The sequence below is a fragment of the Papaver somniferum genome, unplaced genomic scaffold (genome assembly GCF_003573695.1).
Source record: "Papaver somniferum cultivar HN1 unplaced genomic scaffold, ASM357369v1 unplaced-scaffold_116, whole genome shotgun sequence".
NCBI lineage: Eukaryota > Viridiplantae > Streptophyta > Magnoliopsida > Ranunculales > Papaveraceae > Papaver > Papaver somniferum.
This window is the reverse complement of record NW_020620603.1, coordinates 235,668-260,315: the sequence shown is the minus strand read 5'-3', so window position 1 is coordinate 260,315 and position 24,648 is coordinate 235,668. Positions and strand designations below refer to the sequence as shown.

The window sequence follows — 24,648 nt, the reverse complement described above, 5'->3', positions numbered from 1 at the left end:
GCCAACTTGGGCTGATGCCTCTTCGTGACTTTCTCCCCAAACTGGGCAGCATAATCTTCGTTATCCATATTATCAACTAGATCTCTAGCCTCTTTGATCTTCTCAGCTGGCATGGGATCTCCGCTCTTCAAGCATGCAGTTAACATTTTGGAAACACGCTTGAACCTATTCACCTGTTTTTTATACGTAATGACATAACATCAAACGGTAATTACCTAAGATTTATAGGAATAATATAAAATGAACAAAAATATAAGAACACGCACCAGTCTATCATAACCAGCTGGTTTGTCTTTGATGATACAATTATAACTTGAACCCGCCGCACTAGTGTTGGATTTGATTTCACGGATAACCAAAGGATGTGATACCTTGTTATACCAACTCATATAGTCTGGAGAATTTTCATCACCTCGGATGGTTCGTCTACCAGTGTCGATAATAAAGTCATTCCTCTTATCCCAGTTATCAAGAACAGTAGGTGGGCCTGTGTGAACAATCGTGAGATTGTCACCACTAGAAGAACACAACTCCAACTCCAATTTGTAGTAATCCCCCATTTTCTCCAGAGGTTGATGTTGTATATACCCGTGTTGTCGCATCACCCTAGAGGGGTTATACATCACATATCCTGTGGGGTGCCACAATGGTCCAAAATAAAGGGACAAGTCCGACCGAACATTTATATGCCCACTGACTCGATCTTCCTTGTATGGATCAAAGCATACGTCTGAGGCCTTCAATTGGTCCAAAATCTCCCTCATGCGAATCAACTGCTGCTCCTTTGTCCTAGAACGGTTGTCTTCAAATATATACTTTGTTCCTCTAAGAGTACCTTTGCACCACCCCGGGTTCTCTCCGGCCAACTTCAGGATAGGGAAGTGGTCATAGATCCATGCCTATATACATAAGAAACCAAGTTTTAGTAAATAGATTGTGTATATTCGGTAGTAATTTCCAAACATAATTTCCGATTATATATAATCGGAAACAAAACTGAGTAGCTATCCACCGAATACACAACATTCGAAAATATATATGGATCATTTCCTACCGAATATGCGTCATTTGGAGTTCAGTAACCTATAGCTTTTCTGGCCTGTATATTCGGTTCTAATATCAAAATAATATTTCCGATTGTATATAATCGGGAAAACAATTAAGTACCTAGCCACCGAATAACCAACATTCGGAAAATAAGATGGATCAATTCCTACCGAATATGCGTCATTTGGAGTTCAGTAACCTATAGCTTTTCTGGCCTGTATATTCGGTTCTAATATCAAAAGAATATTTACGATTGTATATAATCGGAAAACAAAGTAAGTACCTAACCACCGAATAACCAACATTCGGGAAAAGAGATGGATAATTTCCTACCGAATATGCGTCATTTGGAGTTATGGATATGCATCATATGTATTGTCTACTGAATAACTATAGAGTGAGTTATAGAGTTAAAGAAAAAACCTGCAATAGAGCCACATTCCCGGCAACTTGGCAGGTTCCTAGCCTCGAAGCCTTTCTCAACTCTTCCATCAAGAATGCTAGGCATGCCGTGCCCCAAGAATAGTCACCGACTTCATGGAGAGGATCCAAAAGTTGTATAAGGTTGGCGTCTATCCGGTTGCCAGAAGTATTGGGGAATATGACACATCCCAATACACAAAAGAGATATGCGGTGGCAGCGTGATTCACTTGCTCATCAGTTAACGTTCCATTCTTTTCCTTTTCCAAGGTGCCTCGAAACATATTCATCAAAGCTGTAATGTTGATCTGTCTTGTTCTGTAACTTGAATGCCTCCTAAACTCTGCTGTTGTTGTCTCTTCATCCCAACCTAAGCACTTGTTAGTTAGAGAATAAAGTTGTGCCCAACTTAACTGCTTTGTGTAGTTAAACTTCACAGCTGTGCCTTGGTCGGGAAGGTTAAGAATCTGCACAACATCATCCGGGGTGATCGTCATCTCCCCAAACGACATATGGAAAGTATCGTTCTCAGGATACATTCTCTCCACGAACGCCGATATGGCCACACGATCATGTTCCAACAACGATATAACACATAGACAATACATTAATAAAAAATAGTAATTTTATTACCTCGGTTTCATATATTTCTCTGGCCCATGAGTCTTTGTATCCAAATAGCAATTTTCCTCCATCCGCTGGTAGTCTAAGGATTGTGCCTGCTGGAATACCCTTCTTCTTCAAGTGTTGAGGGACAAGATGTGATGCTTTCTTAGCAATATCCTTCCTTACAACATCTTTTCCTTTTTTGGCTTTTTGGGTACCACTTTGCCACTGGATCAACTGGTTCAACACTTGGTCCTGCACTTTGTTGAGCGGCTTGTTCAACACTTGGTCGCACCCCTTGTTCACTGCCTTGTTGTTCAACAGTTGGTTGCACTCCTTGTTGACTGCTTTGTTCTTGTTCGCTTTGTTGAGCACCTGAATTATCTTTGGCACTCCTTTCCCTCCTAGCACTAGCTGTCACTTTCTTCCTCCCTTCTCGACTTTGTCTAAACAACAAAGAAAGGAACAATATTTACAAACTATACAATCGGAAGACAAAGTATGGAAATATAACCCGAATGTACACATTCGGACGTAAGAAGACACATATTGTTCCCGAATACAAAACAATCGGAAGCTAACTAAACATATTTGCAACCGAATATACATCAATTGGAGTTCAGAAGCTGTAAATTTTTCATCCTACACAATCGGAAGAAAAAGTGCACCTCTATAACCCGAATGTACAAATTCGGAAGTAAGAAGACACATATTTTTTCCGAATGAAAAACAATCGGAATATAACTAAACACGTTTACAACCGAATATTCATCAACTGGAGTTCAAAAACTATAAAACATTATATTGTCTTCCGAATAAATACTGGCCCCAAAATGGGATTTTTCCTATATCATAAATTTTGAGATTTTTTCAATATATACATTCGGTAGTGAGTGTTCTTCCGAATACTTTGTGTCTACTTAAATATATTCGGTAGCCAAAAAATTCATTAAACTACCGATTATTAGCAGTTTGTATCCAGGAACATATGGCCACCAATATTCGGCAGATAATCATCAAATCTTTCTCCCGAATACTGTCGATGTTCTTGAAAAATGAAGAACACGACTACGTTCGGAAGTAAATGAGCATGCATATCGTCCGAATCTGGATAAATAATCGAAAACCCTAGATTTTTTTTTCTCGATTCGACGAATTAAAGCGAAATAAACTCCAAAAATGATAGATTCTTACCTAATTGGGGCCATTTGAAGTTGACGAAGTGTTTGAGTCTCGGAATCGCCACCACCGACTACATTGCCGGGTACTTGTTCTTCGCGTTCTTCTTCATTTGCAGCAAGAATTTCTTTATTTCTTGCTAAAATTCCAATGTTTGGATCGATACCCCGAGCAACATTTTTGGTTCTAGGTCTGTGGGTTTCATTTCTCTTATCCATTGTTTTATAATCGAATCGACGATGTTTTGATTTTACGATTCGCGTCGATGTTTCGGTTGAACGAGGGAAAGTTTTTTTTTCTTCCACAATCGGAAGATAATATGAAACTGGAAGAAGAAGAGTTGAAATGAGTAGAATTGTTTTTTGATTTGGTTTTTATACAGTTTTACCAGAAGGGCATTTATGTAACTTCAATATCATATAGGGTACCCCTTAACTAGAGTCTTTGGCTGGGTATAAATTGATGGCCCCTAAATCCTTTGGGATGGCCCCTAAAAACGCCAGGTTGAATAACCCATGCAACGAAAATAAACAACAATCATAAATTTTTGTGTTGCAGGAAATTTTTTATTTCTTTCCCACTTAATGTTGTTAAATGAGTCAGAATTCAATAGCACATGTTCTCACTAATATAAATATAGTTTTAAATACTTTCCTTTTCATTTCCATCGATATATACTAAGTATATTTTAACAGTAATCGAAGAATATATTACCTGTAATAACCCTCATTATCAAGATCTATAATTACAATATACTCCTTCTCTGTCTCCCTCTGTCTGTCCAGTTCTTCTTCTCCTCTTCCTCTCTCCTAGAGACTTAGAAAGAACTAGCTTTACCAGACCTAAACACCAAATTTTGATTTTGATTTCCAGAAGAAGTGTTAGTTTTATGGTAACAGAAATTAGCTAAAAGAATAAGAGCGTTCTCTATGAAAAGTAATTAATTAATCTCTTTGAGTTAGTTAAGTTATTGTGAAGATACCTAATTAGACCTCTGGGAGAGAGAGAGAGGGAGAGGGAGAAGCAGATTCTCATTATCAAAGCTAGTAACATTTTTCAAGGATCTTATTTAATTTTTCTGGGTTTTGATTACTGAGAATAATGACAGTAGAGGAATCATTAATAAGAGGAAGTAGTGGTAGTGAAGATGAACAGAAAATTGATTTGTTTCCAATTGGTATGCGGGTATTAGCTGTTGATGATGATCTCATTTGCTTGAGGGTCTTAGAGTCTCTTCTAAGGAGATGTCAATACCATGGTATTTCTTCTTCTTCTTCATTTTTTGCTCTGTTTGACTTTAGGAATTTTTCAAATGGAATCAGGACTTAGATTTTATTTCTTATAAAGTTGAGATTTTTATTTTGGCATCTAGTTTCTTGGATCTTGTTTCTGTCAACTTAAATCATGTTTTATGTCATCAGATGAAATTATTGATTCTTGGTTTTGGGTTTCATTTAAATTTGAGTCAGAAAGAAATTAATATTCTCAAAACTCGTATGTTTGTTTTGTTTTGTTTCTAGTTACTACAACAACTCAGGCAGTTACAGCACTGAAGATGTTGAGAGAAAATAGAGATAAGTTTGATTTGGTTATCAGTGATGTTCAGATGCCTGACATGGATGGATTCAAGCTTCTTGAGCTTGTGGGTCTTGAAATGGACCTTCCTGTCATAAGTCAGTACTACACTCATCTTGTTTCTTTGTTATTGAATTCGGTTTGTGTTAGTTAGTCTTAATTAGGTTTCAATAAACTGATTGGTCTTAAGTTTTCATCTCTAGTGTTGTCGGCCAATGGAGATACAAGAAATGTGATGAGGGGAATTACTCATGGTGCTTGTGACTACTTGCTCAAACCTGTTAGAATTGAGGAGCTCAAGAACATATGGCAACATGTACTTAGGAAGAAGAAGGTTGAACCCAAGGACCAAAACAATCTTGACAAGCTTAATCCAGGAATGGGTGATTCTGGGAAAGGTCATTCAGTGTCTGGAAATGATGATCAAAATAAGCTCAATAGGAAACGCAAAGATCAGAACGAAGAAGATGATGATGAGTGTGAGGATGAAAATGACAATGATGACCCGTCTTCGCAGAAAAAACCAAGGGTAGTTTGGTCGGTAGAGCTTCACCGCAAGTTCGTTGCAGCCGTAAATCAGTTGGGAATTGATAGTATGTCCTCAGATACACATTGCCCATATGAAATTTGATTTTGTTCTCCCTCATGTTATGTGGGTCAAAAAGATCACAGCATGTGAATCTTGGGACTCGGACAGTCAGTACATGGTGTAACTGTTTGAGTCCTAACAATCACATGGCAGAGAGTGCTTTCCATGTTTTTTGCGTTTCTAATTCAATTGTGTCCTGTCATTTCTAATGCAGAAGCCGTCCCTAAGAAGATACTCGATCTGATGAATGTGGATAGACTTACTAGAGAGAATGTGGCAAGCCATCTTCAGGTACAAATCCATCTCTACTCTTTTCTTTCTTCCATCATTGTGATTTTTTTTAGCAGATGTGTTGTTAGAGTTTTAAAATAGACATCACTAGACAACTCAGTGTTCGCATCCTTACTCACAAGCCTCATTTCCTCATTGCAGAAATATCGGCTTTATCTGAAAAGGATTAGCTGTGTGGCAAGCCAGCAAGCGAACATGGTTGCTGCTTTAGGTGGTAAAGATGCTTCCTATTTGCGCATGGGTTCACTTGATGGATTTGGAGATTTCCATGGCTTTGGGGGACCGGGGCAGCTACCGAACGGTTCATTGGCATCATATTCACCAGTTGGAATGCTTGGAAGATTAAATACTCCTGTTGGTATAGGGTTACATGGTCCCTCTTCTGGAATGATGCAACTTGGTCGACCCCAGAACCCGACCAACTCTGTCCATGATCTAGGGAAGCTTCGTCAAAGTGTCATACCTGGAAACCAAAATGGGAATTTTCTTCAAGGGATGCCGACACCTCTGGAACTTGACCAATTGCAACAAAGTAAGAGCATTGCTCGTATAGGGGAGTTCTCTTCATCCATTGATCCAAGAGCTTTTCCAGGTCCGAGTAGTTTCCCAGACACTGGAGTCACCATAGCTAATTCAAACAACTCGTTTCAAAATGTTCATAGCAACTCACTGTTGTTACTAGGAGGGCCACAGCAAACCCAGAGTAGGGCTGGTTTTGGAAATCAATCCTCTGTTAGAATGCCGTCAGTCAATTCCGAATCTTTTGAGTTTGGGTTTGGCGTTTCTTCTCATTTACCTGACCTGGGTAGGTGCAACGACAATTGGCCGACTGCTGCTCCAATAAGTGGATTTCCTTCAAATCCTCTGCCACTGGGTGACAATCCTTTTAGCCACGCGGATTTATCGTCGGATATTCTAACAGACAATATTTCTTCGATCAACGCCACAATTGGGAATAATTCACTTGACGTGTCCTCCAACAGTGTAACGAATCAGCTCGATTCAAGAAGGGATTTACAACCAGGGCCTATTGGTGTTGCTCAACATGACAAGTTCTCTAACTTTGTGAATTTGGGTGATAATGTTGGCCAGAGTATGAATTTAGTTCCTAAACAGAAATGGATTAGTCATAAACAAGATTATAACCAAACATCAAATCTTCTGTTCAGTTCATCAAGTCCATCAGTACCTATTCATGGGGTTGTGGATCCCTTAGGTCAGAATAGTACAATGAGCAACAGAAAGACTGATTTGATTTCCACCTCACAACCAGCAGCTGGTAGTAATTCATATTTCACACGACGTAATGGGATTGAGAAATCGTCTATTGGCATGACTGAAAATTTTCTCTTGGATCAGAATAGGTCACAAGGTGGTGCAGTCATGTCTAATAGTTGTGGCTCCTTGGAGGATCTAATGAGCGCAATGATTAAACGGGTAATTTTCATTGTCTTGTCTTACATAGTACAGTCATTTTGATTACTTATATTATGAATTAGTTCAAAACAGTTTAGTCAGAGTTGTTACAGTTATTTTCGCAACCTTGAAAATATGCCAGCAGCATGTCTCCTTTCATTAAGTTGAATCTATGCTTTAAAAGTCATTATCAGGAAAAGGCAAAATTAAAACAACAATTATGCTGTGCTTGATTTGTTGCTTTGCCTTTTCACTAATACTCCCTCGCTAGTGTCGGTCCATCTGCTAAATAAATTAACTGAGAGAAGTGATTCGGAGATTTGAACCACCTTTTATCACCTTATCAATATAAATTAGCCTCAAATTTACATTGTTATCATAGATATGATACTTTTAGTACTACTGTGAGTCTGAATGGTCATGGATCAATAATCACGCATTCGTGGATATGCTTCCTGTCCTCTAGTATGCTCGCCTTGAAGTAGGACTAGCATGAAAAGTGAGGCACGTTGGAATTCAAAGTATAGTGAAATGCCTTAATTCATACATCTTCCTAGCATACACCAAGAAAACTAACTAGTGAACTCCCTTTTCTGGTGGTGCACAATCAATCTATGTTGTACCTGATTAACTTGCACAGTCATAGTCAATATTATTGTTATATTTTGTGTGTTTGACTTGATGATTTGTGTTTTCTTTTTCTAGGACTTTGGATAAAATTGTTTAGTTTCTTATGCAGGAGCGAGAAGAACTTACACCGAGGGACGGTGATATTTTCCCAGTGAGAACATGTATGTGAAAGAAATATTAACTCCCCTTAAGAATTGGGAAAAATAAGGACACTGTTGCAACATGCCATGAAAGACTCTTTTTTCTCCAAGAGAAAAAGGAGTTTGTATTATCATCTTGATTGATTGTCATGTAATCTCTTCTGGCTTTTTTTTTTTTTTTTTTGTTTTTAATCTGAAGTTTTTATTCCCTTTGTATGTTGCGAGTCTTATACCAGTGTCATTTGCTTGTATATTTCTGCCTTCAGTTGTCTTCTTTTTCCTCGTTAAGACAATTCAATGATTCCCGAAAAGAGACAGTGTTTGATTGTGCAATCATATCTTTGACCGTTTTGTATTTAACAGAGAAGCGAAGGGAAATACTATTCAACATCATTCTCACAGACTAACCAGGAAGAAAATAGAAGAGGGATATATATACTAAAATATAAATGAACCTTGTTAGTTCATACAACTTTTGTTTTCCTAATATCCCTCGCCCAAAAAAACACTAAAAATATCTAAGCAGATCCACATCTTTAGAAGATATCCGTCCCCAGGAATCAAAACTAAGGTTTATCTACCTAACTATACTACCTCTACTCTTTGCTTGCACCACATCATGGTCAACTAATGAGATAAACAGAGACAAGTGTAGAACCAATAAGTTCTGTTTTTTCCTACCTCAACTTGGTTCTCTTGGCAGGACCACCACTACCCCTATCCCTCCTATTCCCAAATGCCTTCATCTCCCTCCTTTTCCTCTCTTCTTCACTGTCCGACTCTATACCTTTTTCCCTGTCTGCATTGCTAGCCTCTCTCTCCAACTCCTCCCATGACTTCCCCTTCTCTTCCTCCTCATCTGACTCTTCTTCTGACTCTTCAGTCTCATCTTCGTCTGACTCCACCAGTGATCCACCACTTGACTCATCCTCATCTGATGCAGACTCCGACTGTCCATCCGAAGGTTCATACCCTTGATCTGATTCTTCAGACTCGTCAGACCCAGAGTCACTTACCTCCATGTTTAGGAACTCCCATCCACCATCCTCGATGAACTTCTCTGGGTCATCTGTGATTGTCTTCAATATAGACCTCCAGTTCAGGTTCAGCCTGCTCTCATAGTACTTCAGGTCTGTGGTATCTAACCACTCCTTGATGCCATCTAGCGCAGTTGAGGGAATCGAGTCTATTCGAAGAACATCACGTTTGAAGTCTTTAAACACAATTGTCATGTCAAAATTCTTCTGACCAAGACCAACGCGCTCCAGATTTACAATCTCAATCTCATTCAAGGACACTACTAAGAAGGGTGTTTCAATAAGCTCCACCAGGCAGCTCGAAGTTGGGACAATAAAGGCCGATGCCTTGTACGGCACACCGTGGAAGCCAAGTTCCCTAAGTGGCTGGTCAAACTCAAGGTCCATCCCTCTGAACTGGGGTTGCCCCCATAGATCATTCACTTTGTTGACGAAGTACGAGAAATCCATGTTAATCCTGTTCTTCCTATCCCTCTCCCGCTGCTCTTCCTCAATTTCATCTGGATCATGGTTAGATCTCCTTCCACCACCCAGGGTCTGCACCACGTCCATCACTTCAACATAAAACTGAACATCCTTTGTCTTTTTAGTGCCCACCATAATGTGGTTGTGCAAGTGAAAGTGCAAGAGTGTGATCATCTCTTTCTCTGCAGGCTGGAAGAAAGCATGCTTGACATTCCCATACATAATATCAACACGCTCATCTGGCTTACTAGTTGAATAGCGGAAACCATTGACATGAGCTTCAAGAGTACCAGAAAGCTTTCTACCTCTTCCTCCAAATGGAGGGCGTAGCCAGAGGTCAGACAACCGCATTGGCTTAAACTTGGTAGCCGCCAGTTGCAGCTTCTCCTGAGTGACCAAAGTGGCTCTCTCTGCCCTCTCTGATTCCCTCGACGCAACCTGCCGCCGGAGAGTTTTGATCATGTTTACCACTTCACTGATATGTCTCGGGTCCTTGGAGCAAAACGAGACCTCCTTCAAATAGACAGCCTTGTGGGAATTCGAGTTTGCATCATGAGGAATGAATGCTGTCCCAGGTACATTAAAGATAATCCTGATATAACAAGTTCTGTTATCCTGCTGACTACTCACACTCTTGACTGTAGCCACGTGGAATGGAACCATGCTCCAATAGAGCGGTAAGATAATAGCTTCATTCCTCTGATCAATTTGAATCATCAATTCCCTAGAAGGCGGGACATCATTTACATTCTTATAGGCAATTAGATCACTTGAAGTTTTAGCTACACCACGACCATCTCCTGCTCCAGATCCACCCCCAGCCAACCTCCTTGCCGTTTCTTCATTTTTCTGGCGAGCGAGTTCAGCCTGATGCTGCCTTCGCAACTCTTCCTTTGACATCTCCTGGTTGTCTGATCTGAGAGTGGCTTTAGACAACAAAGCTTCACTGCCATTAGGCTCTGCTTTAGCTTTAGGTTTTACTTCTTCTTCCTCATCGTCCCCATTGAACGAGTAAGCCACATCCTTCACGGCTTTTGAGCTGATCACGGTCACAACTTCTGGAATATTTTCGTTAACAATAACAGTATCACCAAGCAATAAAGAAAACTTTTCTGTCTTTGGATTGTTTGTCTGTGCTTGCAAGTTCTGAAACCCAAGGGAAACGTTGAACACCATCCCTGCTTTCAATATCCTGTCGTTCTTGGCATTCAAATTCAGACCCGATTCACGGAACTCCAATCCAATTCCTGTTCCTGCGATCTTAGTCAGGTATGGGACAAGCTCAGGACCATCTTTCTCAACCACTGAAAGGGCGGCTTCATAAGCCGCACTGACCTTGCTCCCTGCCTTTGAAGCACCAATCGCTGCCTCCTGGGCCTTAAGGAGAACCCCATACGCTTTACTTTGCGTTGCATTTGCATCGATAAGAAATGTCCTTGCCACGTTTGAGCATTAACTGTTATAGCGGGAACCAACAGCACATATAATCACACTTGCTGAATCATAATACAAATTTTCTTCATTGCTAGAAGCACTCGGCCTGAGATCAAACTCTCCCCCACTCTGAAAGATTGGAGGGTAACAAATATCAACATTATCTGCTTTCAGCTTCACCTTGACCTTTGCAGGTTCCTGAACAGCCTTCTCAGTGTCTTCCATCAACGACGAATGAGTAACCTTCTTCTCCTCATCAATAATCTTTTCAAGCTTCGGCACAACAAAATGCTTCATCACAGAAGAAGACAGAAATGCAGCTTTCTTGATATTAGTAATCTCAGTGTTGTTTTTGACAGCGAATAGCTCCGAAAACCCGGTCGTTACATCAGCAAGTTGGAGGCTGGATGTTTTCAGTTTGTCACTCCACAACTCCAGCAGATTACCTTCAGGTGCCTCCTTTGCAATGTATGCAACAATAGGTGAGCCATTACCACTTGACTTTGAAATAGCCTGGAAAATATCATCCATCAATGCAGTACCAGCATCATTCTTCTCCTTAATATGCATCACAGTTTCAGCACCAACAGTGTCCTTTGTGGATTTTTTCGCTTCATTAAGCAGTGCTGCCTTCTTCTGACCACACAAGAAGTGGATTTGCTTGTCCATGAAAACCATAATAGTTTCAGGGAACTCCAAACCATACAACCACAAGTTCAGAGCTGAGGATTTCAAGTAGCGAAGATCCTCCGAAGCAGGAGGTGTTGCAATAACAATTGCATCTGAGCCACCCCAGAAATTAATCTTGTTCTCCTTCCAGTGAGAGTAAAATGCCTTCAAGTGTTTGCTGAAGTTTTCGAGATCAATAGTGTAACTAACGCCTTTTCCAGAGGCATTTCCATTTGCCACCATTAGAAACCCAAAAATCAGTAATTCTGACTATTGATGGAACAGATAACCATCGAGTGTAATGAAGGAAGCTCCTGAAGAAAAAAGAAAAATCTCTATCAGTATTTGACTATTGTCGAACAGTAAAAAATCCATGAATCAGAAAAGAAGAGAAACCAACAATCTCCCATACATTGTATGAAAGCTTACATAAATCTGTTGGAAATTTGGAATAAATCTTAACCATCTCCAATCTCACAAAACAAAGTAAAACCCAAACAAAAATAAAAATCCCCATAGCAGAAAAAAAATGACCTAATAATCCAACTTCAGTCCAAAAATGAAAGTAATTATACATCATATTAAACAATATAATCAAATAAAACACCCCCAATGTTCAAGTGAATCCAAAAATGAAACCCATATATATACTTACTTTCCCCAAAAGTAATAAACCCTAATTTTAATACTAGGGATAAGGTTTACAACTTCGCAGACAAAAATAAACTCAGAAATCAAACGAAAACCCCAGATTAAAAAAACTTAAACCTAAAGCTACTGAAAGAACTTGCATAACAAACCATACTATCATCCAAGCAGAGAACTTTCACATTCGAGTTTCTGAAACTCTTCGGAAGCGGGTGAAGATTTAGGGTTAGGGTTTGTAGTTTAGATTCTTTAGAATTAAAAAAAAATGTAGAATCAAACATGAAAACTGAAAGGAAAAAAAAAATCTGAAGAAGATGAAGATGAAAATTACATGAAAAGATAAAAGAGAACGAATGAAGAAGAACTTACAGGAGGATTTGCAGAGACGAAATCCCAACGATTTGCAGAAGTTTTTGAGGAAGCGAACGATTTAGTGTTGGGACTTGGGAGGAAAGAGAGCCTTTTCTTTTTGTGCTGGAAGCCTCGAAGGATGTGTTCATCATATATTCAGCTTCTTAAAGAAACCCCCTCCGATTATCAGTTTAATTACCAAAATGGCATACTCCCACGCTAGCCAATTTAGGGCCGGTTGTCCCTGAGCCTCTTAGGCTAAGTCCTATATGGGAGAGATAATTAGCTGCTAGATTGGCCATTCACGTCAGTTTGGTCGACCTTCTAAGTCCTATGGGAGAGATATCTAGTCGCTAGATTGGCCATGCATGTCAGCTGTGAGCGCCGAACCATTCGGCGTTTGGGTTACTTTTTGAGCGCCGAACGGTTCGGCTCTTTAAGTCCCAACCGTTAGATTTTGTGATTCTTCTGAGCGCCGAACTGTTCGGCGTTTTCTTTTACTTTTGAACGCTGCACCATTCAGCGTTTCAATTTCGCTAATAGTGAAACGGCGAGCAAATGCTAGGGGAGAAAAGTAGCCAGATAGAGTGTTAACTTTTTTCCCACACATTTTTCATGATTTGCAACACTTTTTGGCAGCCATCCACTCTCTCCCATAGGACTTAGCCTTAGTGGTAGTCCATTAGCTCTGCTTACGTCATTGTTACGGTTTCCGAAACCAACCCGCCTCTGTCTCTATATATATATGACGAGTCTGTGAAATTTATCGACACGATTATCAAATCTTCTTCTCTCACCTGTAGCATGGCGATTATGTCAAGAGTGGATCGCCGGAAACAGTATGATTTAGAGGAAGGTCGCAAAGCTGGGATTCTACCACCTGAGGTCGACAAACATGGTAAAATAATCAATCCTCATATCCCCAAATATATGTCACAGATACCTTGGTATACCGAAAACCAAGACCAAGCTGATGAAGGACCTAGTCTTGATCATCAAAAGAAGCAGCAGCAGCAGAAACCAGCAGAATCTAGAAGTTGGTTTCCAAGGGGTGAGAAAACCTATCAGGCAGACCTTTACAGGAAAGGTGCTTGTGTCAATTGTGGGGCTAAAACACATGATGCAAAGGCGTGTATGGAACGGCCTAGAGAGAAAAAAGCAAAGCACACAAACATGTTTATTGCTCCTGACGAGAAGATTTACCAGACGAACGAATTAGATTACGACTCCAAGCGTGACAGATGGAACGGATACGACTTTGCAAGGTATGCTCACGATACTAAGATGTATGAAGCCAGGGACGAGGCCAGAATGAAATCCCAACAAATCAAGAAATTGGAAAATTTGAGTCAAGATGAAGCCAAATTAGTCGATGAGAGCCAACAAAGGGATTTTGCCAAGGTTGAGAAACGTGTGAGGACCACAGGCGGTGGCAGCACAGGAACTGTTAGGAACTTGAGAATTCGCGAGGACACAGCAAAGTATCTTCGCACTCTGGATACGGATTCCGCTTACTATGATCCTAAATCTCGGTCTATGCGTGAAAATCCCAGTCCTGACTGTGACCCTAATGAGAATTTCTATGCGGGTGATAACCAAAACATGGAAACCGGGCAAGCACTGGAATTCAAGAAACTCAATGTCTACGCTTTGGAGTCCTCTAGTAAGGGACAAGATGTCCACTTGCAGGCGGCTCCTTCCCAAGCTGAACTGCTGTATAAAACATTTAGAGTCAGCAAGGGGATGTTGGGGTCAAAAACTATAGATGCCATTATGCACAAGTATGGAAATGCGGCAAATGAAGATGACATGCCGAGAGAGCTTCTACTTGGACAAAGTGAAAGACAGGTAGAGTATGATCGAGCTGGTAGAACCATCAGGGGCCATGAGATGGTCATCCCAAGGAGCAAGTACGAAGAAGGCCTCTACAGTAACAACCATACAACTGTTTGGGGTTCATGGTGGAGAGATTACCAATGGGGTTACAAGTGCTGCAACCAGATGATAAGGAACAGTTACTGCACTGGTATTGCTGGAATTGTGGCGGCAGAAGCAGCCACAGATCTGATGAAGGCCAACATTTTCCGTAAGGAGACTAGCCAAGAACCTGCACCAGCAGACCAAAAGCTTAAGCTCACTTCTTGGGGAACTGATGTACCAGAGGATCTGGTCCTTGACGTGAAACAACTTAATGAAGCACTCCAGAAGGAGGATGGCAGGAGGAGGGAAGAGCGGGATGAAAGGAAGCGCAAGTATAATGTCAAGTGGAATGATGAAGTTACTGCTGAGGATATGGAGGCGTATAGGATGAAGAAAGTCCATCACGACGACCCAATGAAGGATTTCCTCAACTACAGATGGATTCAGACTGTGAGAAGCCAGTCCAATCTGCAAAAAAACCCTATGAGTTGTTAGGTAACTGAAAAAAGAAATCTCAATTTAATAAATCAAATTGATTGTACTTGTAGTTCTCCAAGTTGGCAAAATTTCCTTGAACAAACACGAGTACACAGCAGTATCTTCAGAGAAAAATAAAGGGCTTCCTGTTTTCCACCATCGAATTTGTTATTAAAGTAACTTCAGATTTAGAGTAATATAATCATCTGTGGCACGTAACTCATGCTTAAGAAACAAGAAAAGAGTGAAAAGAAGTTTAATATCTATAAGAATTTTGCGGAAATCATCTAATTGCCTGCTACTGATACAAATGAAAAGTGGTATTGGACTTCAAAAATTACATATAGATATCTTTGACTTATATTTATGGAATAGACGTATTTATATGAGCGTATAATCTCTTTGACCTTATTCTCCTTCCCAACCCAATTTGCGGGCACGTCGTTCCCATAAAGATGTGACCTTCCTCTCTTTTATAATTAACGCCTCTGAACGTTCTCTGGCTTCTTCACAAATCTCTGTGGCTGCATTGCATTTTTCAGCTTCCCTTTGATACTGAGAAGCCAACCTCCTTGCCTCTCCATGTGTCACGTTCATGTGGTTTATGTGTTCTGTGGAAACTGCTTCCTGCAGCTTCAATTCTTCTGTCAAGAGGTCCACAAATTGCTTCTCCATCTCCTTGTTTAACTCGGGATCATTTTTTCCACAATCTGCGTACTCATCAATTGCAAAAGATTCGTTGTGTTTGTATTAGTGAACATATATTAAGAATAAGCTAAAAAATAACAGAAGAAATACAGAACCTCATTAACGAAAATGAAAGACAGAAAAAAAACCCACAAGCAACAATTTTTTTTACCAGTCTCAACTCGAGGGTTTACGGACCTCTGTGTCGTTTAAAAGAAGGCAGTTTGGTAAAACATATTGTCAAAAAGTAAAGGGTTAGCAGAGATAGTGACGGATGGTGTCCTCGTGGTGGGAAAGGTTTAGAATGCAGGACAAAGGCACATGGCGTGGTAGATAGTGGTGGTACAACGCCTGCATGGTGTGGACAGTGGCTTAACGCATCATATCACCGTATCAAAGAAATGTATTGCTTTTGTACCGTGGCAAACTTTTTTTCCGCAGGGAAGTGAAAGATAACTTTCAAAAAGTCAGTCATATGGGCTATAATTTTCAAACTACCCTCAAGTACCTCTACGTCTTAGCTAATCAGTAGGTTCAGTAGGTAGATGCATTTTAGAATGTTACCAATAGAAAACATCAATTAGGAATTTTGAGTCAGAATAAGCTAAGTTCAGAACCGAGTAAATTCTATTAAGTGCTGTTTGTGTTACATGTACAGATCATATCAGAATTTTAAACTATGGCCATCCTCCGGGATTGACCAAGGATGAAAATAAGGGGTTTAGATTCCCAAAGGCTACAGTTATAAAGCCTATGTGCAACCATGTAAAGCCTAAGCCGTGGACAGCAATAGTAAATTAGAAGATCTTACATACTAATTTTCATTACATTTATTGACACTAATTGAGATGAGATCTAACCTGTGACAGAAAGATTGACCAGTCCTGTAGAGATGAAACGGCATAGATTAGTTCAAGAATTGGAAATTATAATGAGCAATAACTTTGTTTAGGGCAGATTTCAAATCAATTACTAAAATCAAGTAGACTAATTACTAAAATTAAGAAGTACCAGATGACAAATCTAACAGATGAACAAGATCAGTCCTTAATTGTGGATATTTTCTTAATTGGGTTTAATTTCCATATATAAAGAAAGAGATAAAAAGAAGTAAAAACATACCAGGAGCAATCTTGATGAGCGATAGAGGAGGAGGACAATCACAGACACAAGGAGAACAAGAAGAAGGTGAAATATTATTATTACTATTAGTTGTTAAATTCTTGAACCTCCAATATAATGCAGGAGCAGATACATATAGAGCTGAAGCAACTGCAAATATAACTAAACAACATCTCAAACAAGCACCACCTGCTGAACGCCGAGAACCACTCGACATCTTCTTCTTCTTCTTCTCGTTACTACTACTTAATATAACTAAACTATCTGTATTTCTTGTTGTTTGTTTGTTCAGATCTGATAGTAATCCATGTGATTTGAGTGATGTCTCTTCACCTTCACCACTCTTTAACTCACCCCCTAGTCTCGATCTACTTCTTTAACGAGCTCAAAATAATTTTCTAGTCTGGATCTCTAAAAAAAAAATACCTACTCAGCGGTGGGAAATATGAGAGGAGTAGCGTGGGTCAGTAAAATCTGAGTCCCATTTTTGTATAGGAAAAAAAATCCATGATATTCTTGACTCGTCCCCCTGGTTGGTACTCTCCCTTGACTTTGGTCAAAGTTAAGGTTTATTGACCAACACCGTTTTTTTTTCTATTTTTTCTTTTTCTTTTAAGGAAAAATGGATATATGTTACAATTTTTGATCCTCTATCTTATTTATTTTCCTTTTCGGAATCATCATCGTCCATAACAAGCGGGGACTGAATAAAATTAGTAGGAATCCCGAGCAACAAGGTGGGTTCTCACCCCTTTCTGTATCATAATCCTTAATCTATGAAAAAGAATTACATTTCCTAACATTAACATTCAATGTAGACAAATGATTGTGCAGTCTATTCAAAAGTTCAACCGCGTCATCACCAAGTTCGCCGAAGGTGGAAAATGCCAAAGCACCAAACCCATCACCAAGTATATAACGTGGTTCGGTCTTGTAGACCTACATCCACAGAGAAGAAATTATCTTTTCTTATTATCAGAAGGTTTGACCCTTAGAAGAGTTACAAATATCACTTAGACTTCTAACTCTCTTTTTCTCTAAATCTCTCTCTACAATTCTCTGCAGAAAGACCATTTAAGATTGCACGTTCATTTCCTTCTACATGGACTGATATTTATAGACAGACTCGACTCGTGAAGGTGCGCCGTGGTCTCGCCGAGATGTTGGGGCCGATGTACATCTCTAGGATTTCGTCGGACGAGTTCTCTGTTGTCTTCTGTTGGTACCTTGTTCGGTATCCTTCCGAGTTATCTCGCTGAAAGCTGTATCGCACTGTCCTCCTTTGGTACCAAATTCGGGTTGCAACGTGGATCGTCCGGGTCTCCTGACACGATGTACTTTTACCCACACCTCTTATGGTCCTTCATTAAATGCTCTACACATTTTTATGTTTGACTGTCTGAATCGATTAGACTACTCTTTACACGCCTCTTGCATGTAAACCGTCTGCAGAATGCGTGTAGTTTTAATCATCTTTTAGGTCTTTGATATCATGCTTCCACCTTGCCTTATTATCATGTATTTACCTCTTGAGATGATGACACGTGGCCAATGGGTATTTTACCCTCACATTTGATATATAACCCGCCAGATTCTTAAAAAGTTGAATTACGTATTTCAATGAGACAAGCATCATTCGAGTATAATCTAAGAGTGTGCTTGTTTTTTTGCTGGCTCGACGTCTAAATCTGATTCTGCCCCTCACTCGGCTCGAATAAGATGTCAGACCGTTTGTGTTTTATCTGGAGTCAGATTTGATTCGCGATCTGAGTCAGACCTAATTCCTGATTTAGACCCATTTAAATCAGGTAATAAAATACCCAGACTCATGAAGACAAACCACTAGCTCATATTGAATCAGACAACTTTGAATCCAACTCAAAAAACTAACGTATTTAATCAAATCCGGATGGATCAGGTGACTTCGGATCCAAACCGGAACAATTCCTGATACATGGAATAGGCCCGGACAGATAAGGGCCCTTGATTACAGGGCCTTTTATAAGGTTAACTATTTTTTCTGTTCGCATCTTACTATCAAGAACAAAAAAATGCTAAGCAAAATTTTGAACATGTAGCTATTTACACTAACCTCACATGAATGTCCAATGGTTGTTATTGAGTCAAATGTACGGTTCGTATTTAATAGCTCAAGAATCTCGGATCAGTAGATAACGCATGAACATGCGGCCTCACAGAAGCGAATAGCCTTGAGAATGGAATGCTTAAAGTCTTGTAGATTAACCTTCATACATACAAATACAACTGTTGCATTCCCCTTCAAGGATTGAAGATAAACCATCCACAACCAAAGAGATGTATGCAAATTTTAGGAATTTACAGTACCTCACAAGAAAATTAGGGAAATGAATTGCAACAACATGTTTTAGGAATGGTATATATGCCACTACGCCTGCCCTATGAAAAGTGGAGGCGTAATGACAATTGAAGTATCTCTTGCATGCCAAGATATCAGTACTCGTCTGAACTTGAAAGACAATGTGAGACACAAACATCAAGTGGATACTAGGACAGATGGTGGTAGAGGAAGGAGCTGAAGGAAACAAGCAAGAATTTCCTAAACTACTTGTACCGCTTCTTTTACTTCACTCCTCTTGAGGTTCCTTCTCTTCCTCAGTACTCTTCTTCCTTTTCAGCAGTTGGGTCCTGAATGTAGATACCATTTTTAACCCTGTTGGTGGAATATCACAAATCCATTCAACAAAGTACAACGCATTTTTGTTCTGAACATTAATTATCTGTTCACCAACTTCCTTAACGCTCATCTCTCCGCGGAACATAGATGAAGCAGTTAGATACAGACCATGGCGAGGATCAGCAGCACACATGGTGAGGATCAGCAACACACATTATGTTCTTAGCATCCCACATTTGTTGAGTAAGTTCAGATACTGTTAGGGTTCTGTACTGCTGCGACCCCAGAGGTAAGAGTGCAAAACCAACCATAAAGAAATGTAAAGACGAGGGAAGGGAATCGGGTTGACAGCTAGCTTGCGAAGATCAGAGTTAAGTTGACGAGCATGTTACCCCACTCATGGTAGTAGAAATGAGATGGTTCAAGTCTCCAACTGATCATATCCAAACCAACCTAAAAAAAATAGCTCATGCATCAGTTCCCAGAAAGCAAAATGTTTATAAAAGTTGTTGCAAAAATCAGGTGGGTAAGCAGTTAATTTCTCCCCAGAAGAACTTTGAGTCATAATCATAGAGTTGAGTACATTTGAATTTACAATTAGGATGTTAAAAGTGGTTTTACAGATACAAGCTGGTCTAGGTCTCAAATGAGCATTCCAACCAAAAAGAAAAAGTCTCAAATGAACATAACTAAAACCATTACGCAGCAATGAAATGTAAAAAAATAAGTGTTCAGAGGTTGAGAAGTTCATGTCTCATTGTCTCCACAGAAATAAATCGAATAATGCCGAGTACACTAGAATCACAATTATAGGGTTTAGAAGGTATGTGCACATACAAAGGTGGTTCAAGTTTCAAATAAAAACCAAAACAGAGACTACAACAGTGATTTGTACAAAAACAATGGTCAAGAGCAGTTACAAGGAGGTTAATATTGTTCAGGGGTCCTAATAATGGAACATGGGTATTGCCAACTTCGATTCTGATAGAACTTAGTTCATTTCAAGTGTAAAATGGGTCCCAGAGAACTCCAAGTCATGTGGTATTATATCCCACAACTAGGAGAGGCCCAATGGTAACCGTCAACTTAGAAGTTCCAACACCAAACTTAGTACAATCTCAGTGTGAAAACAAAGTTGGTTAGAACCAAATGATGCAAGTGCGGTATAAGCCAGCTAAAACGATGCAGCAATTTTAGTTATCTCAAACAATGACTACAAACTGTTGGTTAAGATGTCATTGATAAACTGTCATCTATGGATCAAAAAACAGGTTGAGATGTCTATTCAAGAATATATAGGTCCAGTTAAAGCTAAAACTAGTTGTAGTGAAAACATATTGGGTGAAATAGGTGGGTCAATAATTTCACACTGATTATCTGTCTAAAATTTAAATTCAGGTAGTTGTTTAGTTCTTTATTATATAGTAAATTCAGTTATAGATCACATTTGGTTCTCAGGTTTGCATACTATGTCTATCACTAGAATGCGCATTCCAATATCAACGTCCTGAATATCTGTTAAAGATGGATTCTAATATCATAACCAGATACAAAAATCATAAATAGGTTGGACTCAAGGGAGGACACATGTATCAATAGACAAAATTGCAATAGGCAATTGCGGGTAAAAGATTACTCAATATGAAGAGGAAAGTAGTTGAGGCAAAAGGTACGATATAATTAGGTGAGTCCGTGAAAGAGAAAATAAAGAGAATTCTCAATGAGCAAAGCATTATGTTTCACTATCTTTTAGAAAGATACCCTTATCCAGTGGACAAATTAATGGGGATGGGGAGAGTGTGAAAATAGATGCTCTTCCCAACTCACAGAAAGGCATTGAACTAGTTATTACTTATTAGCAATTTGGCAAGCATAAAACAAAAGTATTCCACAGCACCCTTGATATCACTCAGGTTCATACACACATGATCAAGGTCCAATCTAGAAAAAAGGGTAATATCTTTAAACTATTAGCTACTGAATTTCTGTCTTTTGCTTAAAGTCTAGTGGATTAAACAAATGTTTATTCCTAAAAAAGGCAATAATTTCAGACAAATTTTCGCAAACAATGAATTCCTTGCTAAAACACTAAAAGTACATTGACAATAATTATCTTTCGGAAATCCCCTCGAAATCAAGCAACTAAAGACTAAACATCGCATATAAGCACCAAATAGTAATACCAACTGACGAAACTAAAGGGCATGCATTAATGTCATTTTACTAATCTCCATCTCAAAGTGACAGTAATAATGTAAAACAGCTTTAGCCAATTTGAAACCGCCAATAGAGAAAGGATACTTACAGCTTGTGGTAGTAAGTTTGAGTGTTCTGAGGCAAATATCATAGAAAGCTTCAGTATCACAAACCATATACTCATCTGCATTCTCAACAAGTTGATGAACAAAAAGCGTAGCATTATATGGTTCCATAACTGTATCTGAAACCTTTGGTGGCGTAAACACCGAGAATGTAAGCATCACTCTACCTGGATATTCTTCACTAATCTTTGATATAAGTAAAGTTTTCATTCCTGATCATGTTCCTCCTCTCATAGAATGACATTTGAGGCCCTACAAAAGTCCAAAAAAAATAAAAATTCATGAATCAAGATCAGTTTTGAATATTTCCAATCGATATAAGATGAAAATGAATTATACCTTGTAAGCAATCACAGCTCTGAGCCTCTTGACAAACAACATCCAGAACAGAATAGCACCTTCAGTATAATGACCTTCAGCCGTCCCAGTTATTCCCAGGTCTAAAGATTTTACCATAAGGACCAGATATAAGTGAATCCATATTTAATACCAGGTTCAACATCCATTAACACAGCTCTTGGTACATATCTACCACAACTAGCTTCATCATTATAATCTATCTAATTAAAGATCTGAATCTCCGTGATACCATCTTCATGTTTCATCATCTATACCTTGTTCTGCACATATTACTTTCCAGAATTCCAATAAATGTAGATGATATCTACATTCCTTGTGAATTGCTCATTAACTCTACAGAACATCTCTTGGATAGATGTGGAATTTCCAATAAATGTAGATGCCATTTTAAACCCTGTTGGTGGAATATCACAGACAGTAGACTTCACATTGTTTGGAATCCATTCAACAATGTGCAGCGAATTTTTGTTCTGAACATTGTTAATCTGCTTACCAACTTCCTTACTACTCATCTTTCCGCGGAACATAGCTGAAGCAGTTAGACACCAGCCATGGCGAGGATCAGCAGCACACCTTATGTTCTTGGCATCACAGATTTGCTGAGTAAGTTCAGGTACTGTTGTGATTCTGCACTGCTGCGACCCCAGAGAGGTACGAGGTGCAAAAGCAACCATAAAGTAGTAGAGACGAGGGAAGGGAACCAGGTTGACAGTTAGCTTCTGAAGATCAGAGTTAAGTTGATTAGGGTATCGAAGACAGCATGTTACTCCACAAAAGAGATGGTTCAAGCCTCCAACTGATCACATCCAAACCAACCAAAAAACAGCTCAGGCATCAGTTCCCTGAAAGTAAAATGTTTGTAAAAGTTGTTGAAAAATCAGGTGGTTGAGCAGTTATTTTCTTCTCAGGTAAAATTCAAGTCATAATCATAGAGTAGAGTACATTCGATTTACAGTTACGATATTAAAAGTGTTTTAAAAGATATAAGGTGGCTTAAGTCTCAAATGGACATTCCAATCAAACAGAAAAAGTCTCAAATTCACATAACTAAAACCACTACACCAATGAATTGTACAAGATACAGTGTTCAGAGGGTGAGAAGTCCATGTCTCATTGTCTCCAGAAAAATAAATCGAACATAATACCGAGTACATTACAATTCATTGTTATAGTTATAGGGTTTAAATGGTTTGCGCAAACAGAAGGTGGTTCAAGTTTCAAATGACCAAAACAGAGACCATTATATAATTACAACGCTGTTCTGTACAAAAAAAATGGTCAAGAGCAGTTAGAAGAAGGTTAAATTTGTTAAGAGAATCTTAATAATGGAGCATGGGTATTGCCAACTTTGATTCTGATAGAACTAGTTTTAAGTGCAGAATATGTACCAGAATACTCCAAGTCATGTGGTCATATGGTATCGATCCTGATCCTGTACCTCCTCCCAACGAATGACAAACTTGAAACCCTACAAAAATCCAAAAAAATAATCATGAATCAAGCTAATTTTGAGTGTTTCCAATCGGATTCTTGATGAGAGAGATTTCATGCACATGCAGATATTTTTTCTTACAAGATATCTTTCTTCTAGTATAGGTTTGTTCCTTGAAACCATACTTAGCAGCAACATTATCCAACACCTCTTCACCGCCATTCACTTGTCAACTCAATTTGCCCATTTTGCTGGACTCATTGCAAGTCAATAGGATCCTCCACACTCTCATTTGGCGAAGTGTCATTACCACCATTCCTCAACACTTACAGAACTCTCTTGCATAAGAAAATATCAATTACAACTTCATTACAAAATTTTAAGCTTAAAAAGAAATGAGATACAACTCAAAGAACCCTGCTTTCACTCGTCAGTTTTTACAGGCAAGGCATCTTGACAGTAGATTGATGGTGTTTACCGTCAGTCAGCACATATATATTAAATGTTAAACCCTAAATATAATGGTTAACAGCAAATATTATTTGATAGCTGTAAATGAAAAACGAGGTGGAGGAAACTTACTTCCTTAAAAGTGAAATCAACGCATGCATCAATATGCTGGGCCATCAGATACATACCGATCGCATGCTTCCTGGGAGGAAAAGATAGACCATCATGATATTTTAGTTACTCAAGCTAACCAACCAGAAATTAAATCAAACACGAGGCAGACTATAATTCAAAAAGTGGGTACTAATTCTTTGTACTGATGATTTATGCCACCTTACTAGTGATAGGGTACCACCCATCCTTGGCTCAATAGTGCCAAAACGATAGAAAGGAAGGAGCACCCCCCTGCAGACCAAAACATGAAATCAACTGGAACTCGGAGGAGGTCGACTAATCCAAAAGATCATTTACAACACATCTGCAATATAATACAAAGTAATAACAAAAGAACATGAAATAAAACGGCTCTGTAATTCATATCATCAAAGTCAACAAACATAACACAAAAAACCCAACGAATGCCCTTTTGGATCTGTTTTTCCCTTCTGCACCAAATTTGCACACTTTTAATAATTATCGCAGAAGCAAAATATTCCGACTAGTGTTGTTTTCATTAATAAACCAACAGTCTACGTTGGCAATGTGCATATATGCGAAATTCCAGC

General features: G+C 39.1%; 5 protein-coding genes and 2 long non-coding RNA genes across 8 annotated transcripts; 2 read left to right on the top strand and 5 right to left on the bottom strand.

Moving 5' to 3' along the window:
- The first annotated feature begins 3,979 nt into the window (after nucleotides 1–3,979).
- LOC113329385 (two-component response regulator ARR12-like) lies at nucleotides 3,980–8,230 on the top strand. 2 transcript variants are annotated; one of them, XM_026576264.1, is made up of 6 exons: nucleotides 3,980–4,511; nucleotides 4,774–4,926; nucleotides 5,032–5,421; nucleotides 5,632–5,708; nucleotides 5,850–7,145; nucleotides 7,830–8,227. In XM_026576264.1, the coding sequence occupies exons 1-6, from the start codon at nucleotides 4,355–4,357 to the stop codon at nucleotides 7,839–7,841; spliced, it is 2,085 nt and encodes a 694-aa protein (XP_026432049.1). In that variant the 5' UTR covers nucleotides 3,980–4,354; the 3' UTR covers nucleotides 7,842–8,227. The 2 variants fall into 2 exon arrangements, with proteins under 2 accessions (XP_026432049.1, XP_026432048.1); XM_026576263.1 differs by having other exon boundaries at nucleotides 3,993–4,511; nucleotides 7,864–8,230.
- A 76-nt stretch (nucleotides 8,231–8,306) lies between these two features.
- LOC113329388 (FACT complex subunit SPT16-like) lies at nucleotides 8,307–11,768 on the bottom strand. Its single transcript, XM_026576266.1, has one exon. It carries the CDS (start codon nucleotides 11,740–11,742, stop codon nucleotides 10,849–10,851), a length of 894 nt encoding a protein of 297 aa, XP_026432051.1. The 5' UTR covers nucleotides 11,743–11,768; the 3' UTR covers nucleotides 8,307–10,848.
- Nucleotides 8,572–10,572, bottom strand: LOC113329377 (FACT complex subunit SPT16-like). The gene has a single exon (XM_026576253.1). The coding sequence runs from the start codon at nucleotides 10,570–10,572 to the stop codon at nucleotides 8,572–8,574; it is 2,001 nt and encodes a 666-aa protein (XP_026432038.1).
- Nucleotides 11,769–12,831: 1,063 nt separating the features above from the next.
- Nucleotides 12,832–14,975, top strand: LOC113329386 (pre-mRNA-splicing factor SLU7-like). The gene has a single exon (XM_026576265.1). It carries the CDS (start codon nucleotides 13,303–13,305, stop codon nucleotides 14,911–14,913), a length of 1,611 nt encoding a protein of 536 aa, XP_026432050.1. The 5' UTR covers nucleotides 12,832–13,302; the 3' UTR covers nucleotides 14,914–14,975.
- A 43-nt stretch (nucleotides 14,976–15,018) lies between these two features.
- LOC113329389 lies at nucleotides 15,019–17,078 on the bottom strand. The gene is made up of 3 exons (XM_026576267.1): nucleotides 16,705–17,078; nucleotides 16,443–16,466; nucleotides 15,019–15,605 (listed from the first exon to the last, which is right to left on the bottom strand). Exons 1-3 carry the CDS (start codon nucleotides 16,919–16,921, stop codon nucleotides 15,304–15,306), a joined length of 543 nt encoding a protein of 180 aa, XP_026432052.1. The 5' UTR covers nucleotides 16,922–17,078; the 3' UTR covers nucleotides 15,019–15,303.
- A 1,933-nt stretch (nucleotides 17,079–19,011) lies between these two features.
- Nucleotides 19,012–22,329, bottom strand: LOC113329370. Its single transcript, XR_003349852.1, has 3 exons — nucleotides 22,021–22,329; nucleotides 21,666–21,933; nucleotides 19,012–19,813 (listed from the first exon to the last, which is right to left on the bottom strand). It is a non-coding gene; the product is annotated as an uncharacterized LOC113329370 (long non-coding RNA).
- Nucleotides 22,330–22,621: 292 nt separating this feature from the next.
- On the bottom strand, nucleotides 22,622–24,031 carry LOC113329371. Its single transcript, XR_003349853.1, has 3 exons — nucleotides 23,615–24,031; nucleotides 23,430–23,509; nucleotides 22,622–22,837 (listed from the first exon to the last, which is right to left on the bottom strand). It is a non-coding gene; the product is annotated as an uncharacterized LOC113329371 (long non-coding RNA).
- Nucleotides 24,032–24,648: the final 617 nt, after the last annotated feature.

Coding starts and splice junctions, on each gene's coding strand:
- LOC113329389 (XM_026576267.1), bottom strand. CDS start 16,921: ATGTCGAGTGGTTCTCGGCGTTCAGCAGGTGGTGCTTGTTTGAGATGT. Junction 16,467..16,704: donor GCTCATCAAGATTGCTCCTG/GTATGTTTTTAC, acceptor TCATCTCTACAG/GACTGGTCAATCTTTCTGTC. Junction 15,606..16,442: donor GGTCAATCTTTCTGTCACAG/GTTAGATCTCAT, acceptor ATGAGTACGCAG/ATTGTGGAAAAAATGATCCC.
- LOC113329377 (XM_026576253.1), bottom strand. CDS start 10,572: ATGGTGTTCAACGTTTCCCTTGGGTTTCAGAACTTGCAAGCACAGACA.
- LOC113329385 (XM_026576263.1), top strand. CDS start 4,355: ATGACAGTAGAGGAATCATTAATAAGAGGAAGTAGTGGTAGTGAAGAT. Junction 4,927..5,031: donor AATGGACCTTCCTGTCATAA/GTCAGTACTACA, acceptor TTTCATCTCTAG/TGTTGTCGGCCAATGGAGAT. Junction 5,422..5,631: donor AAATCAGTTGGGAATTGATA/GTATGTCCTCAG, acceptor TTTCTAATGCAG/AAGCCGTCCCTAAGAAGATA.
- LOC113329388 (XM_026576266.1), bottom strand. CDS start 11,742: ATGGTGGCAAATGGAAATGCCTCTGGAAAAGGCGTTAGTTACACTATT.
- LOC113329386 (XM_026576265.1), top strand. CDS start 13,303: ATGGCGATTATGTCAAGAGTGGATCGCCGGAAACAGTATGATTTAGAG.